The sequence below is a fragment of the Rhinichthys klamathensis genome, unplaced genomic scaffold (assembly GCF_029890125.1).
Source record: "Rhinichthys klamathensis goyatoka isolate OS25496 unplaced genomic scaffold, OSU_Roscu_1.1 h1tg000240l_1, whole genome shotgun sequence".
Taxonomy (NCBI): Eukaryota; Metazoa; Chordata; class Actinopteri; order Cypriniformes; family Leuciscidae; genus Rhinichthys; species Rhinichthys klamathensis.
The window spans coordinates 1,641,459-1,660,512 of NW_026606762.1; the positions used below are offsets into that span (position 1 = coordinate 1,641,459).

A 19,054-nucleotide genomic window follows, 5' to 3' on the forward strand; every position below is an offset into this window, starting at 1 on the left:
TTATCAATTGTCCAATTATTTTATGTTAATATTGTGTGAAATAAGAATTAATTTCAGCAATGTTATGAAAGTAATTTCCCAATTTATCAGTAAGTTGAATTATATTAAATGTAATATAATATATCTAAATTATATCAGCTGTCTTCTACTTTTACAGTGGTTAAAAACTCGGTCAACCACCACTCACTTAAAGGGTTACTCCACTTTTTTTGGAAATAGGCTCATTTTACAACTCCCCCAGAGTTAAACTGTTGAGTTTTACCGTTTTTGAATCCATTCAGCCGATCTCCGGTTCTGGCGGTACCACTTTTAGCATAGCTTAGCATACATCATTGGAGTGGACAAGACCATTAGCATTTCTCAAAAAAAAAAGACCAAAGTGTTTCGATATTTTTCCTATTTAAAACTTGACTCTTCTGTAGTTACATCGTGCACTAAGACCGACGGAAAATGTAAAGTTGCGATTTTCTAGGCTGATATGGCTAGGAACTATACTCTCATTCCTGCGTAATAATCAAGAAACTTTACTGCCGTACCATGAGTGCAGCAGGCGCAGGCACTTAGTCCCGGTCACGTTGGAAGTTACCGAGCTGGGGACTATTTTCAGGTGCTGCGTCATATCATTACGCCTGCTGCTCGCATGGTACGGCAGTAAAGTTTCTTGATTACTACGCAGGAATGAGAGTATAGTCAATATAGACTATATATTGTGGAAGTATATACTTATATATATACTATACTATATACTGTATACGCAGAAACAAGCGATATCATGTTGTCATATACATGTAAAAGAACGCGATCATCAACATTAAACAGCCTAATGTTACAATGAAATGTGGATTCAGGACGAGCCACAGGACTGTGCAAGCATTAGGGGTGTTGATGGACTCGATCTACTCCATCTTTGTTTTGATTATCATTCTGAATATGATCCAGATGTAGTCTTTGACAAAAGACTTTTCATGTGCTTTAGTATTAGTCAATAATACTTTAAAGCATGACAAAAGATTATTTAAACACAATGCACTTTAATATAAAACTTTTAATTTGAAAACTACAGTGCATTTTTAAAAGTTTACCTTGCGTTTAGAAAACATGAATGAACGCATTTTTATTTTATTTCATTAATATTATATTATCTGCCAGAATGCATTATCCATAAAAATCATCTTCTTCCCCCAAAAAAAAAACATAAACAAAAAACATGCTGTCTTTGCCATTTTGCTAGTGTCATTCCATCCTGTGTGTCAGCTGAAACTGGTTTACTTTTGTCATCACGGCTAGAATAGGTATCTTATCGCCTCTAGCTGTCGTCACCCCCATGGCTCTGTAGAGGCTGCCTGGTTCTTTCACTTGAGTATCTCTCGACATCGCTTCCTAATGTGAGAGCCACTTCTGGGTTCAGCTTACACTATATTATAGTGCTGCAGACACAATGACTGACATGAAGAGAAAGAGAGTAAAGCGACCCAGGTGACTCCTCACTAATTGTACCATTTTGAGCATCAGTGGCCCTCTCTTTCAGCTGGAATAATCATGTGAATTCTGGCAGTTTTATCTTTACACTCAACATGAGACTTTATGTCAACACTGAGACCAACAGAGAATCTGTCAACCTTCAGTGAAGGCCAAAAATGTTTTAATCTCGTTCTTCTTAAAACCTGAGAATGAGCTGACAGAATTTTTTTGCCTCTTCAGCTGACGACTGATGAATAACACCTTATCATCAGAGAGAGAGAGAGAGAGAGAGAGAGAGAGAGAGAGAGAGAGAGAGAGAGAGAGAGAGATGACTTACACTGCATACAAAAATATTTTTTTCTTGAAAAGCAAAATTACATAATTTATTTAGATGTATTTTTAGAGAATACATCAATTAAGTACATTTATCATTGTAGAAAGTTGTGAATTCAAATATTAAGCGAAATTAAGACAAAAATGAAAGATAAATTAACTTTAGAAGCAGAACTGCATACAAAAATGAGACTTGTTTTCAGAGAGTATATATACTCAATTAAGTTTATTTTTCTTTATAGATGTTTTTCAGTTAGTGTAGCATGCCTGAGAGTCACAGATTTCATGACAGCATGTGTCAAAGTGTCATTAGCTGTGTTTCCATTACCCTATAAATTACACAAATTGAAATTGCGAATTGAAAATGCACCCAATGGAAACATGTCCCGAAAAATCCCACACAAGTTTTTACGCTCGCAAGAGGTGGTTTTTCAGGCAATTTGAAAAAGGAATATTTTGCAAAACTGCAATGGAAACAGTTTTTTCGCATTGACAAGTCACCTGGCTTACGTAAATGTCACATGATCATTCTTTATTAAAGATGTTTAGACAGAAGACGAGACAGAGTTCTTAATTAAACTCATAAAAGACAAACTAATTACAGGAATACTGGATTCTAAACAACAAAGAAATGCCACAATTTATCAAGACCTCGAAGCAGATATGAGAGAGAAACACCCAGAAACACCTCATACGTGGCCGCTGTCAAGTATAAGGGGCTTTCCTTGCCATTAATGCTTGGATACCACGCGTACGTCTCCTTCGGTTAAAAATAATAGCTAGTGTGGTGGCAACAATATGCATAAACCTACCAACATCTGTCGCCATGATTTTTGGAATGACTTTTCGCGAGAGGACAAAATTATGTTTTAGTCGCATAACATTGGTTAATGGAAACGCAGTCATTTCACAATCGTTTTTTATCGACATTTAGAAAATATGCAAAAGTTTTGCGCAAATCTGTAATAATGGGACCATCTGAACATGCAGCCAAAAGAATTGCCTCAGTACTTTTTTGTAAGGCTGTCCTGGCAGGGCATTGAGCTGTTAGAAGGAGTGATGGATTGATTTCATGAATGTTGTATTATATTGGTTGAGAGCTTCACATTCAGTTCAATACAGCTTAGCCATCCCAGAGTCTATATTGACATACGCGAAGATTAAATTATTCTCTTTCTAAGTCTAGGGAAAATGAGGACATCTTCCAAGAGGCAACCCATAAACCAATGGGTCTCTATAAGATTGACAGAGAAGACAGGTTGTCCTTCAAGAGATGTATTAAATGGAGGTGTTTATATATAACCCCTCAATGGATGAATGGATGGATGGATGAATGAATGGATAGATAGATAGATAGATAGATAGATAGATAGATAGATAGATAGATAGATAGATAGATAGATAGATAGATAGATAGATAGATAGATAGATAGATAGATAGATAGATAGATAGATAGATAGATGGATGGATGGATGGATGGATGGATGGATGGATGGATGGATGGATGGATGGATCTATACTATACTGCTTTGGCCAATACAATTCAAATTCCAACTTAGAAATGAAAAGAGAGTCAATTCTTAGGTTTCACCAAACCCTACAAAAACACTTGGTTATCTCAGCAGAGGGAAAGACAGAAGATCGGTCTAAGTCATTTAACACCAAGAACTTAATAAAAATGTTTCCTCTAAAGCTTTGATACCCAATAAGATTGCTTACAGACCTTTAGCTTGTCAGTCTTCCTTCATATTAAAATGGCTAGTAGTTGTAGATTTAGACAAGCTTAGTGTTTTCTATCGACTGAAACAAGAAAGGCACTTGAGATAATTGAGATAATGGTGATGAAAGATTGATGCTTTCAGTCATGATGAACAGTTAATGGATAATGGACAGATAATGGGCCTGTTATGCTTTTGTTTTATTTTGATAGTAGTCCTCACCATTTTTCCCCCCAATCAATTGTTATTTGTTCCTTTTTTCAATCAGGATTTTTTGACAGAGATGAAAGTTCTGTTCTAATAAGCGTTGAAGAAAGTTTTTGGTGCGGTTGAAGATAAAGGGAGAATTTTTTCTGTCAAATAAAATCAGAAGACAGATTTCGTTTAGTGTCTCCCGGTTCAATCATAAAACTCATATTTGCAGGCGGGGGTAAAGCATTAGAGCAATTTGTCGAGCCACAAGCTGTTCATATCCAATGTTCTCTGGCTTTTGAAAGAGACATTCTGTTCACGTTCACTCATGTAATCTCAGTGATCGATGAGGGACAGTGATCGCTCAAGGATAAACTCTGTAGACATGAGTTTGGCTGAACACAACATCCCACTCAAGGGCAAGGTGAATTGAATTGTGGCAAAAAGAAGTGATCTTTAGCTTCTGTCATACCTGTGGCCAGTGCTATGAACATTAAGGGCAAGAAAAATTGAGAAAAAACAACTGTCAGATAACAATCACTGCGATTGGTATTACAGTATTACATGTTCGGTCAATCTTCACCTCCTGGAATCATTCTGTGTGAAGAACATACTTCGCTACACCATCATTTCTTCCAATCAGGAATTTCATTCTTCGCATATGTGCCCCTAAACATATCCTGAAATATTCTGGTTGCCAGAAATTCAAAAAATGTTTGATGTTGTTTCAGGTATTACGGGAAAGCATGCTGGTGTCTGTATATTTTTTACAACTGATAACTAATATAAAGTTAATATACTAATCTACTTGAACTAACAATAAACAGATGTTTTTTCCCACCGTAAATTGTAAGGTAATTCATAGTTTGACAATAAAATGATACAGTAAAACTACATTTGTACAATAAAATTACATATAATGCTATGTTAAACCATTTGCGGTTCTTCCCTGTGTATGGTACGGTTACATATGTAACCCGGTTCCCTGAGAGGGAACGAGACGCAGCATCATAGCGAATGGGAATGCTTACTCTGAGCCGGTGTCTGAAGCACGTGAACACGCCAATTCTTGATTAGCTGGCGTGTGGTCCCTACGTAGCGAGACAACATGAGTATAAATGATGCCTGAAAATAGTGCTGCACGATTAATTATATCGCAATCGTAATCGCGATGTCAAGCCTATGCGATTATATGATGCAAAATACTGCGATTTTATATGAAATAAACAAATTAGGGCTGTTAACGCAGCATCTGTTATTTTTTTGTCATCCTTTGGCTAGTGTTACATGATCCCGCTCTTATTCATGCGAAAGCGAGACAAGTCAAAAGAGAGCGCGCTGCCTGTGAATGTCCTTACTGAAAGACGTGCGCCAGTCTCATGCGCATGCACAGACCGCGCGCCAGAATACAGTTCTCTTTCCGCTTGAATTGAACGAACAATAACACAGACAATTATGCCAAAATATCATTTGTTTTCATATCAAAATATCATTTGTCTTCATAACATAAGAGCAGTCGTATGATGGTCGTCGTAAAGAGTTGTGAGAGAATAAGGCGCGTGTGAGATCCACGTCTCTGTCAGCAACTCTTAAAGGGCCAGCGTCCAATAATGCTTTCTGTCAGTAAAGTTAATCAAAGAACAAAGGGAACAGAGAAAAACAGTCACTGCTCTTGACCAAAGAACTTAGGTAGTTTAAATAGGATTTTAGTCCATATAATTGATCATTTATGCAGCGCAGACTGTTTGATAACTTTATTCAATTTCTGTATATGTCCTACCTGTTAGACAGGAAGAGCACAGGTAAATATTACAAATATTATGGGTTTATATGAAGATTGTTTGAAGTTAACTTAAAAATTAAAATTAAATTAATTTGTATCCAGACATCAATGGCTTATTGATCATTATAGGTGTTATCAATCATTTAGTTGTTGTTGCTAGTTTGAGTTGAGAAATACACATTTCAGAATTATCACTAATCTGTGTGTGCATTTTGCTTTAGAACCAAGCAAGTTGACTCATGAAACCATTTGTTTATTATATCGCAATATTGACTTCAATAATCGCAATATGACCTACCTGAAAAGCATGGCATCAGATTCTGTTGTGTGAAGGACCCAACGCCTCGTTCCTTCTTAGGGAACCGGATTACAAATGTAAAATAAACATTGACGCTGCGCCATGGCGTTAAAGCTATGGAAACGACAATACCAACGTCGCCACGCTGAGGGGGGTGCTTACCCATCACGGCTGTGCTGTGCTTGTTGGAATAGATTAAAACAAATCAACAACCCTGAAGAACCTGGGATCTGGTTCATATCAAGGCCGTGCTCACACTGAAAGCGTTCCAATAGCATCAACGCCATGACGCAGCGTCGAAGTTCCTATCCGAAAGGGGACTTGCAGTTAACCAATAACAGCTTTTACTGTAGCATTTAGAGTTTTTGTCTGTAAAAATTACAACTATTTTTAAAAAAAGGGCTTTAGGACAGATTTGAAAGTGGAAGGGACATGTAATGTTTGTTATAGTTGTACCTGATTTGAAACTCAGATAGCAGAATTGATGTCATGAACTTGTTAGTTAAGGGACTGTGCCAAGGGAAAAAAAAACTAAATCCTGCCATGTGCAGAAACTAATTTTCTACTCAAAGAGTTGATGAGCCATTTCCCTATATTACGCCGTTAAAAGGTTTTTAAAAACCTTTGTGTACCACTGGGCCTTGTCTGGGTGAGTTTTTGTTTTTGAAGTCTTTGTGATCATTTATTTGTTTTAACAGCAACAGTTGATTGAGTTGGTGTTATTAATTTTCTCCCTGTCCTGTGGCTATACCATCTGCAAAATCATCAAACATGTTTATCATGCAAACTTAATAGAAAGTCAATTTAGCCTCAGCAAACAGGGAATAAGAAGATTAGGCCGTCGACTGAATAAACTACACAAATCCTTACCAAAAAGTAACATGGTACTAGTGATGCTTTGAGGTGTATTACCATGATTTTTTGACTAAATGATTCAGATTACCTTTTGATACTTGTTTTTTTTCCAAGAAACATGAAAAAAAAAACATGGCAATACCATTGTAGCAGTTCCTAAAAAAGAAAAAGGTAACAAAGAAATGTAACGTCATTGGAAGTTCCTCATGTAGATTGAGATTTCAAGAATGTTCTAGAGCAGCGGTATTCAAAAGGCTCAAAGTCCACTCCAATGGGAAATATTTTATTTAACAGAATTCACTTTCCAAAAACTATATCTCCGCCCACTGAATATGCAAATGAGCTGCTGCTATGTCAAAGAGACGCTGTTTTGTCCTTCTGTTTGACCTTCCTAAGGCTGACAAACTTAGAGTGGTTAATGTATTTTAAACAATGTTCCTGAACATGTTTATCTATGTTTTATAGTTGCTATGATGTAAACAAAGGGCAAAGCTGTTTGCCTCCGCTCGCCTACTAGCCAACATTAGAGTTGATATAGTGTTTACTGTAGCATTTGTAAGCTCTCGCTTTTGTAACGGTTCACCGCCTCTTAGGAATAACCATGGATTTGTTATCGATTACTGTTTGTATTACCATTGTCTTCTGACAAATATCCTGATTAAATAGTGTATAACGTATCTAAAATGTTTCTAAAAAGAAAATAACAGAAAAAAAAAAAACGTACCACTCTGAAACGTCCTGTGAAATCCGTCCGTGCAAAGTCCATGCATGAATTTCGTTCTGGACAATCCTCTTGTTTGTTAACATTCTTAAGTCGGAATCAGGCTTGAATTGGTTTGTAATTGACGCCATCCTTAATAGTTACATCTGAGCAGATGAAAATTGGGCCAATTACAATACATTGGGCCAGCTAGCCAATCACAGCACATTTAGTATTCCGGAAGGAGGGGCTTCATTGAAAGAGGAACTAGATGGCGCGTTTGGGACAGACTGAGGAGAGAGGTGCTATAATAACGTAAAACATGTGAAAAATAATGTGTTTTTTGAACAATCAAGCTTGAAAGCATATTCTAGTACACCCCAAAAACAAAATCAAGACTTTATAAAAGGGTATAATAGGATCCTTTTTATAAAACTGTTTTAGCCTCATGCATAATTTTTTTTTATCAATACTTGAATGTGGGTAAGTTTCATAAAAAAAGCAACATTTTGAGCAAAAAGCTGAGAAAATCGCGATTCTGTCAAAGACTACGTCCAGTACATATTCAGAACGATGACCAAAACAAAGGAGTAACACCAACAAAAACAGAAAACGAGAATTCAGCAAATACAATTATTAAACTAAACCAGGTTTGTGACAAGTTGTGACGTGTGACACCTTTTTACCACACATTTAACATTATTAATAAGCATGTTTAGTGGAAAATTATTTAGAGATGGCAAGGGAAGACAAACAACTTTGAAATAACTAACTTTTTTTTTGCTCATGATGATTATGTATGTTTGTTTTTAGTAGTTTATTACTTTGAGCAAAATATAAAAATGGTCCATACTTTCCTTAAGAGGTAAACCCTGCACCCCCTGTATGTTTTCTCAGTCCCAATGCATTCTCTGTGCCATACACTTAAGTGTCTAAATGTAATAAAAATAGCATGTATAATATTAATAATAATAATAATGACAATAGCCTAATAAAACATCTGATCTTACCTTTTTATATTCATATCCAGTTGGGAGAAATATTTCCTTTTTTTGGTAAATATTGGTAAAGAAATCTTAGCCAGGACTGCCTTGGCTCTCGGAGCCCATGATTCTCATCCTTGGAAATGTATAACTGTTTCAAACAAGTATTGTCCGGACATCCCCTGGGAAGGGAATAGAGACGGGATATCTTGGAACTTTAATTGAATATCCCTTTTCTGGAGGAATACATTTGAAAATAGATTCATTGCAGTCTGTACACCAGAAATATGACTTACAGTAATGAATACATTGCATGGAATGTGAAAGAGTCTGCCTTTATCCTTTTCACATCAACATCCCGTCTCTTCAAGATCTCATCTTCTCTTCCACCAGTTTCTTCTCTGAGAGGGAGAAAAAGGTGAAATTAAAAATAAATCATAGAAACTCAATTTAACGGTGAAGCGTAAGACATGAGAGGACCCAAATGAAAACTTAATGACACTGCGTCTTGGTTTGCATTATATATTCATGTGAGGCACCTTCATTTTGACTTTTTGCCAGATTGTTAAAGTTTTATCAGTATTTTAGATGTTAGTGGCGTTGACATTGTGGTTACAATTTCTTAATGGTGATATACAATCAAGACCACAAGTAAAAATGCTTCACATTTGCACTTCTAGTTACATACTACAGGTCAAAAGTGTGACATAATTAAGATTTTTTTTACAACAATATTAAAATAAGTATCTTATGCTCACCAATGCTGCATTTTTTAATCACAAATACAGTAAAACAACAATACTGTGAAATATTACAATTTAAAATAACCGTTTTCTATGTAAATATTCAATGTCGAAGCTGAATTTTCAGCATCATTACTCCAATCATCAGTGTCACATGATCCTTCAGAAATCATTCTAATATATTGAATTGGTGCTCAAGAAACATCAAGAAAGTCTTTCAAATCAATGTTGCAAACAGTTTTGCAGCTTAATATTAATATGATAACCTTGATACACTTCCATTCGAAGTTTGGGGATGGATTAAAAAAACGAAATGAATACCTTATAAACTTTTATTCTGCAATGATGCATTAGATTGATCAGAAGTGACAGTACAGTAATTTATGTTACAAAAGATTTCATTGAACTTTCTATTCCTCAAAGAATCCTGAAAAAATAATTGCACAAAAATATAAAGCAGCAAAAACATTGAGAACCATTATTAATGATTGAGCACCAGTTATGTAATAAGAATATTAATTGGTCGCCAGATCAGTTATTTTATTTATATCTTTGTACATACAGTACATTGTTTAGGTGCTGAATGGAGCGAGGTCAGGTGATGAACTCTGTATGTTGTATTGTTTGGTGTTGTAGAGCAGTGTTTTACTCAAGTTGAACAAGATTGGCAGACACAAGAGTCCATATTGACACACACACACACACACGAACAGAAACAACATCCTCTTTGCTGTGACCAGGGATAATGAGGACAGTCCTTTAGGAGCCATTGTAATGTTATAGCTCTTCCTCTCTCTCTCTCACTCTCTTCCTCTCAGACGAGTTAAAGGAGAAATTACAGGACTTTGTGAAGGAGACCAACGCCAAGCAGCCGGGTTTCATTAAAGTGGTGCGGCACAGTAAGCAGGAGGGCCTGATCCGCTCGCGTGTGAGTGGCTGGAGAGCTGCCTCTGCCCCTGTGGTGGCCCTGTTTGACGCCCACGTAGAGTTCAACACTGGCTGGTGGGTGATATAAGAACACTGGCTATTCCTAGTGCTTCACGGACAGACTGTAATTACTGCATCTTTTAATCGAATTGTATAAAGCATCTGCGTTCTTGTTCAAGCACTGACAGGCATTTTTCCTGAAAAGGTTTGAAAAGAATTTCAGCCTATCTAAATTTTTCTCTTATTTTCATGTTGCTCCAAACCCGTATGAGTTTCTTTCCTCCGTGAAACAAAAAAGGAATTTTGAATGTTCAGCAAAGGCAGACTGCCCATTTAGACATTATATACATATGAAGACTTAATGTGCAGCATAGGCTGTTTTACCATAGTGAATGATTTGTAAACTAATACATTTTCACATTTGCACACATAATCAGCTAGCCTGGGAAAACCCAGACAACTTCCGGCAAATTTAGACTTTCTCTGAAAGTTAGTCTGGCAAAGAGCTCATTCAAGCTCATTTCCAATCCGTCGAAATCGCGGCACCAATCAGAAACGTTGGGGCGGGCTTTACACGATGACGACAGCGCTGGGATTTTGAAGCAGATTTTGTAGCCTACATTACAAAGATGGATGCCGCCGTCGAACATCACTCGTTTGAATCAGCTATCGCGTCTGTTTTACGCGATTTGAACGTTTCCCTTTTTGTTAAAAACCGAGCAAAGAACAACACTCAGAGATGTTTCTCCGCCGCTCTGCATACGTCATCTCCTTCATCGCTCTGATTGGGTTTAGGTCTATCCGCGACGTCCGTTGGTGACGCCCCTGTGGAAATGATTTGTCTATGACGCTTTGCCAGACCATAACTCAGTTACAACTGAGAATGGTCTGGTTTTAACCAGGCTAATAATCAGCTCCATACTATGGCTTTTCTGACATAAACTTGCTCGGTAGCTCACCTGGTACAGCATTGCGCTTGTGATGCGAGCGCTTGGGTACGAGTCCCATGAGTGCACGAGTCCACGAGTCACGCTAAAAGAGCTCAAAGACTTGTAGAAGCAAGTTAAAATGGCATGGTTGCTTCAGCAAATGCATTTTATCTCACTTTTTCTATCTCACCACCTATCGGTTAGGTTTAGTCTAAGTGGTACATTAAAGCAATATAGCATTAACAACTCACTGGATATTTCACTTTGAAAGTGTCACAAAACTCTCACTCACTCACAATCATTTAGCAGAAACGTCACCACATTCAAAGTGGTAGTATGCGCACATCCAGAAATCTCCAGGCAGGTGCGCAATCAGATCAAGCAGTTCACTAGAGGGTAAACGAAAATTCGGCACAGTTTCCAAAGAATCAATTTATTGAACTGTACAACGTTTCGTCTTTGTCAAGCATAAAAACAAGTACACAGCAAGGCATGATTTATATCAACATAATCCGTCACACCTGATCTGAATGTTGGTTGCTATTTTGTATTTTATTTTATTTTCATATATGGGTGGCTATTTTGTATGTTTGGGTTAATGAGTTGTCCAATCAGATCAGGTGTGACGGATTACGTTGATATAAAGTATACCTTGCTGTGTACTTGTTTTTATGCCTGATGAAGACCTTCAGGTCGAAACATTGTATAGTTCAATAAATTGATTCTTTGGAAGCAGCAGTGGCGGTGTGCCGACTTTTGTTTACTCTCTAGAGAAATGCCACAGGCACATTTTTCTAATGACTTTGGGTTTTAAATGACTCGAACTTAAGTCCTCTCTAGCTGTAACGTGATGAGGATGCAGAAATGACAGGGAGAGAAGGATCCAAATGCAGTAAAGAATATTTATTAAATGAAATAAACAAAACACAATAAACAGGGAAAACCCTGAACCAGGAACAGAACTGAAACACATGGCACGAAACACCAGACCCTGAACATGAGAAATACAAGAGCTATATGCTGCGTTCACGCCATGCCGTAATTACTGTAATTTCGAGATGACATCATCTGACGTTCTACTCAGAACTGTTCACGTCCTTATTAGGAATTATGTAATTCTATAGCGACACTATCAACGCCTAAATTAATCTCCAGCAGTCAGGTGGTACAAGTGGGATCTCTCAGGAAATTCCAAGCTTACAAGTTACATGCTCTACGAGGACGTGATAGCTTTTTACAGGTTGAAATCTCGTAATTAGGGGAATTGCAACATGGCGTGAACGCACCTATACACAAGGGAGTAACAAGCTAGCAAGACACACCTGGGAAAACTACAACGAACAACAAACATGGCACTCGGGACACGAAGTAACTAAAAAGTCCTAAACAAGACATAGGGAACATATAACAAATTTCATTCATGCTTCATTTTCAAACTTGGCGACACATCGAGTTCATTTTTGGATGAACGATACCACCTATCCTGGTTCTTTTAGAACACAGATCATATAGATGCCCTTCATCTTTAAAAGAATTTCTGGATCTTACAGTTGGCACACCATGGTTTGGCTCATAACAATCTGACCCAGATATGTCAGTGCAATTTGAATAATGCCCAGAATTTGTCAGCCTTTAATCACCTTTGATGTGATTTTAAAGCTGTACTGTACCGCTCAATTTGCATCTAGTCTAGAAGAGTCTAAAATAGTCCCAAAATAGTACAGAGAAGGAACTGACTGAATAGGCTCTGTCTGTTTGTCTCTATTTAATCATGTTGAGAACACACAGCCTGTTCAGGCTCACAAGTCACACTCAAAATTCTCTCTCTTTTTCTTTTCTTTTTTTGGAACAAAGCATGTTCACTGCGTGGTAAATGTTTTTATTGTTATGTCTACAGGGCAGAGCCTATTCTCCAAAGGATCAAAGAAGACAGAACCAGAATTATATCCCCGTCTTTTGACAATATCAAATATGACACATTTGAGATTGAGGAGTACCCACTCTCTGCTCAGGGCTATGACTGGGAACTGTGGTGCCGATATCTGAACCCACCAAAATCCTGGTGGAACCTGAACAACAGCACTGCTCCAATCAGGTATTTGTTAAATATATTTTGGAATGCACATCCATCCAGCCATCCATCCATTTATTTCTGGATGTATGCCTGTATGTATGTATGCATGTAGGTATGTATGTATTTATTCATTTATTTAGAAATGCAGATGTATTTATTTATGTATTTATTTGGAAATGCACATTTATTTATTTATTTATTTGGAAATGCATATTTATTTATTCAATTCATTTTCTGATTTGGCTGATATAAATATATATTCAATGAATGTAATTATGTAATATAAATCTTTAGGAGTCCTGCCCTGATTGGCTGCTTTGTAGTGGACAGGCAGTACTTCGCTGAGATCGGTCTGCTGGATGAAGGCATGGAGATTTACGGAGGAGAGAATGTGGAGCTGGGTGTGAGGGTGAGAAACTATATCAATCTGTACAGGCTATGGGGTAATGAAGATAATGGATGCACTCTTGAAGGATTAATGACTCTAATGGCCCTCCTTTCTTGGCAGGAAAGTTCAAGTTGGCACCATTTACGGCATCCCTTGTCAAAACGCATTTTTTGATCGGGTTGTAATTGTTATGCATAAAATGCTTAAAATAGTTTCAGATGAAGAATAGCAAGACAAGACACTGTGTGAATTTAGGGCTGCTACTAACAATATTTTTTTCTATTGATTAATCTATTGATTTTGTTATTTAATGATTTTTTTTTATTAGTCTATTCATATAAATATTACATTCCCCTTATTGCTCCCTGATTTTGGTTAACTAACAATACTTCTGGCATTATTTTTTTTAATGTTTTATTTATAAATTCTCTAGTTACATTTTTATTTAATCATTTAGCAGACGCGTTTATCCAAAGCGACTTACAAATGAGGAGAACAATACAAGCAATCAAACCAACGAAAAGGCAACAATATAATCAGTGTTTTATGTATTATGAATGAGTCGATGTATGAATGAGTGAGTCAATGGGTGAATGTGAGGCAAAATGTAAAGCGCTTTGTTGCCCATTGGGTCTGTGAAAGCGCTATATAAAAATGCAGTCCAATATATAAGTACTGTGACAAGTCTCAGGTAGTCTAGCACAGTACACATAAATTTTTTTTTTTAAATAAAAAAATTAATAGAATAGAAATATAATAGTAAGTATTAGTATTAATGGTTAAATTGTTGACAAAAATAATGCGTCTTTAGCCGTTTCTTGAAAATGAAAAGACTCAGCAGCTTGGGTTGGTTTAGGCAGGACATCAGCAGGGAAAAATCCAGGTAAAGGTCCGAGAAATAGATTTTTTGCCCCTTTGGGATCGCATCACAAGACAATGTTCACTTGCAAAATGCAAGCTTCTGGAGGGCACATAAGTCTGCAGTAGTGAGTTTAAGTTATAGTTGTGCAGAGCCAGTGGTTGTTCTGTATAGGCAAACATCAGTGCCTTGAATTTGTTGCGAGCGGCATTTGGCAACCAGTGCAAGCTTGTTAAAGACCACTCTTGCTTCAGCATTCTGGATCAGTTGCAGAGGTTTGACAGTATACATGCTGAAAGGCCTGCCAAAAGAGCATTACAATAGTCCAGTCTGGATAGAACAAGCGCTTGGACAAGGAGTTGTGTAGCATGCTCTGCTAGGAAGGGCCTGATCTTCCCTAATGTTGTATAAGGCAAATCTGCAGGACGGGGCAGTTCTAGCAATGTGGTCTGTGAAGTTTAACTGATCATCAATCACAACTCCAAGGTTCCTGGCTGTCCTGGATGGAGATACGGTTGATGAACCTTGCTAAATGGGTTAGGAAGTAGTGTGTTGGCTGAGACCACAAGCAGTTCTGTCTTTGCAAGGTTGAGTTGATAGTGGTGGTCCTTCATTTAGCAAGAAATGTCTGTCAGGCAGGCTGAGATGCGAGCAACTACTGTCTGATCATCTGGCTGGAATGAGAGGTAGAGTTTCGTGTCATCGGCACAGCAGTGATAGGAAAAAACATGTTTCTGAATGACATAATCCTAGTGATAACATGTAGATGGAGAAGAGAAGCGGTCCAAGCACTGAGCCCTGAGGCACTCCAGTAGCTAGATGTTGCGACTAAGATACCTCACCCCTCCAAGACTCTCTGAAGGACCTACTGTACCTGAGAGGTAAGACTTGAACAACTTGAGTGCGGTTCCTAAGATGCGCTTTGTCATAAGGGTTGACAGAAACTGGTAGTTAACTGTGTCAAAAGCAGCAGACAGATCCAGCAAGATGAATACTGAGGATTTGGAAGCTGCTCTTGCCAGTCTTAGAGCTTCAATAATGCCGAGTTCACACTGCATGATTTTCAAAGTAGTCAGGTCACTGTTCTTTTCACACTGCATGACTATCTGGGGTAACATTCAGTTGCTGGTGTGTGCACACTGCACGATGGATCAGCGACAGGAGGTTTCACACTGCATGACTTTACAAAAGAAAGAATCGCGACAACTTCTGTCTGGTTCGCAAACTACGTTTCCAAACCAAACTCGATAGTGTTTTCCAAACCAAAATGATAGCCTGCAAGAAGATTGCCATCCAAATTGTCTGTGGGCTGATTTGCAGCGAAGAGGAGAAAAAGAAAAACAGATTATGCAGGAGGAAATGGTTGGGAGACGAGGGGAGCAATGACTGTGTGTTCTGCAAAGAGAGTTGGGGGTAAATTAATAATTTTGCAATGTGCTGCTGTTGCTGCTGGTCAGGCAAATGTTTGTGGTTTGTTTCTGTTTGATATAATTGTTAATATATCTATTAAAATACTGATATTCTGGTCTAACTCCTTCCCGAACATCCCGCTGTCCTGTTTCTTGCTCTCTTATTGGCTGTAGGTCGTCGCCATTGTAGGTTTCAGTCAGAACAACACATTCACAAAGCAGGATTTTGAATGCCGACAGGTCCAGATATTTATCATGCCAAATATCTCACGGGCATCGGCGACTCATCTGCGATTCTCTCAGATCGCGTCTTTGATCATTCACACTGTGTGATTGTCACTCGCGAGAACGAGCACCGATTTCCCTATGATTTCGGGCATTTGTCGGCGATCTCCCAAAACCTGTCAGCGAGTGAAAATCGGGGCTAAAATCGTGCAGTGTGAACTCGGGATAACCGAGAGCAGGGCAGTCTCGGTTGAGTGGCCACTTTTGAAACCAGACTGGTTGTTGTCCAGGAGGTTGTTCTGTGTGAGAAAGGTAGAGACTTGGTTGAACATGACTCGCGGAAGTGTCAGTTAGACTGGTATACCATTGCAAGGCTAACATAAAGAGTGACACATCAACGCATTCCATTCCTTTATAACATTACATGTTTATCAATATTTTTTTTCTATACCAGTGAAGATTTATCTTTGTAAAAATGTTCAGACCTTTTCTCTGTTCTTTTTCTTTCTTTTTTTTTTACCTTAATAACAAATTCAATTTTGAGAAATCACAAAACCGGGTCTCAGAAAATCACAAAAGCAGCCCCACAGCATGCAAACTACCACTTTCACTGAAGGTATGGTGTTTTTTGAGGTGCTAGATTTGAGCAGTGTTAGATTTGCACTGCACATTTGCTTCACATATTTTTTTTTTTTTGTGCCACAATCCCATACAGGCCAGTGTTATACAGATTTCCTGATATGGTCCACTGCTGCACCTTTACTCTGTTTTCAGATACTGAACTCTCAAAGCAAACATTGTCCTTTATGTGGTCTCCTGCTGTTCATGCAAGGAGTTTCGTAGGGCAACCTTTTCTAGGCAATGTCTGGGTGGTTTGATTCAGCTTCCATTTCTTTATAATTGAACTACATTTCCTGCTGGGACATTACAAACACTTCGCTAGTGTTTTCCTTACTTATGAATTTGTTTTTACTTAATGTCTAACTTCACAGAATAACTCTTTAGTATTCATTTCAAAGATGCCCTTCAAACTTACAACCTGAATAATGACTCATTATAAACTGTAAGCCCCAATGTCCTTTGGGCTTTCAGTTAGAAAATGTGCGGTTTTTAATTGATTCACTAGAGAGTGTTTGAGAATTTAGTTTTAATCTGCAGGACATGTGGGGCTGAATACATATCTCAGTTCATTTTCATAAAGAATATTGTGTGGCATAAAAAAGTATCTCTTTAAATTGAAGCTGCTGTGCTAGGAATAAAAATATCAATATCAATGTTGGATTTGTAATTTAGTCAAATTGATTAAGAGTCTGTAAATCTCTCAAGGTTGCATTTATTTGATCAAATATACAGTAAAAACTGTAATATTGTTAAATATTCTTACAATTTAAAAAAACAAACATTTTTTTATTTAAATATATTTTAAAATGTAATGTATTCCTGTGATGCAAAGCTGAATTTTTAGCATCATTAATTCAGTCTTCAGTGTCACATACAGTCATCCTCCAGAAATCATTCTAAAATGTTGATTTGGTGCTCTATTATTATCAATTATTATAAGTGCTCAATGTATTATAATGGATCTTATTGTTTTTATGCAAACCGTGATACTTTTATTCGATGAATATAAAGTTCAAGAGAACAGCATTTATTAAAAATTAAATTTTTGTAACATTGTAAATGTCTTTACTGTCACCTTTGATAAATTTAATTGCTGAATTAAAAATAAATGAATAAAACATACCCCAAACTTCTAAATGGTACCGTATTGAAATTTTCTGCAAAAATATGAAGCAGCACAACTGTTTTCAACATTGATAATAATAAGAAATGTTTCTTGAGCAGAAAATCTGCATGAAGGATCATTATGTAATGATGCTGAAAATTCAACTTTGAAGCACTTGTATAAATGACATTGTAAAACATGTTCAAACAGAAAACAGCTCTACTAAAATGTAATAATATTTCACAATATTACTTTATTTAACTGTATTTTTGATCAAATAAATTGGTAAACATGTTTGCCTTGGTAAACATATAAGACTTCTTTCAAAAGCATTAAAGAATATTAATTACTCCAAACTTTTGACCAGTAGTGTATGACTGTCGCACCCCAGACCCTGTTTGCTTTCCTTTACTTTTATACTGCAGATATTTGCCGGTTTATTCGCATATGTCGGTTTCTCCATCCCAGCACAGGCTTAATAAATGTGCCATACCTGAGAAGAGAGCCATTATAATCCCTGAAGGAAGACAATAATAACCTTCAAGCATACTGTGTCCCCAAAAAGTATTTGGACACTTATGCCACACTTAAAAATGTATTACTGACATTGGGCATTGCTGATGACAGAATAAAAATACACATACATACGTACTTTATATAATTGATCAAATTCAGAGACTAGAGGGCAAACTTGCTGTCCCTACCTGTCCTCTATCCGTGAGTCAGCACAGCCTTAAAATGGCTTGACTTTCGAAGCTATGACCACTCTCTCCAAGCAAAGTGAAATATAATCATCAATCACGCTGAAGGAGAGAGGAGAATAGGGTGGCATTTCCCTCCCTGGTAATTTTCCCTCAGTGAATGGCATGCTTTTAAGATTTTTATGCTTGATAATGGGCCACTGATTGCTCTTCTCTGAAAGCATGCACATACACTATTTCACTGTCCCTCGCTGGTTTTCTGGATAAATGGAAAGTGAATCATCTGATTGCACCAGAAGGCACGCAGAGACACAGTGTGCTAGATTTGTTCATGTCTGTTTATTCCAGATTATGGTAAAAACTATGAAAAGATGGCCTGCTGAGGTGTTTCAGTCAGATTAGAGGTGCTACTACCCCTTACCTCTAGCCTGGGAAAACCCAGACAACTTCCGGCAAATTTAGATTTGCTCTGAAAGTAAGTCTGGCAAAGAGCTCATTCAAGCTCATTTCCAATCCGCCGTAATCGCGGCACCAATCAGAAACGTTGGGGCGGGCTTTACACGATGACGACAGCGCTGGGATTTTGAAGCAGATTTTGTAGCCTACATTACAAAGATGGATGCCGCCGTCGAACATCACTCGTTCGAATCAGCTATCGCGTCTGTTTTAAGCGATTTGAACGTTTCCTTCTTGTTAAAAACCGAGTACAGAACAACACTCAGAGATGTTTCTCCGCCGCTCTGCATACG

At 37.6% G+C, this 19,054-nt stretch overlaps 1 protein-coding gene across 1 annotated transcript in view; it reads left to right on the forward strand.

Annotated features, from left to right (window-relative positions):
* The window catches only part of galnt18b (UDP-N-acetyl-alpha-D-galactosamine:polypeptide N-acetylgalactosaminyltransferase 18b), a 120,879-nt gene that overhangs the window by 55,378 nt on the left and 46,447 nt on the right, over positions 1-19,054 (forward strand). The window contains exons 4-6 of the mRNA XM_056265736.1: positions 9,886-10,069; positions 12,821-13,018; positions 13,292-13,406. Coding sequence (XP_056121711.1) covers positions 9,886-10,069; positions 12,821-13,018; positions 13,292-13,406 — 497 coding nt within the window. The remainder of the gene's footprint in view (positions 1-9,885; positions 10,070-12,820; positions 13,019-13,291; positions 13,407-19,054) is intronic.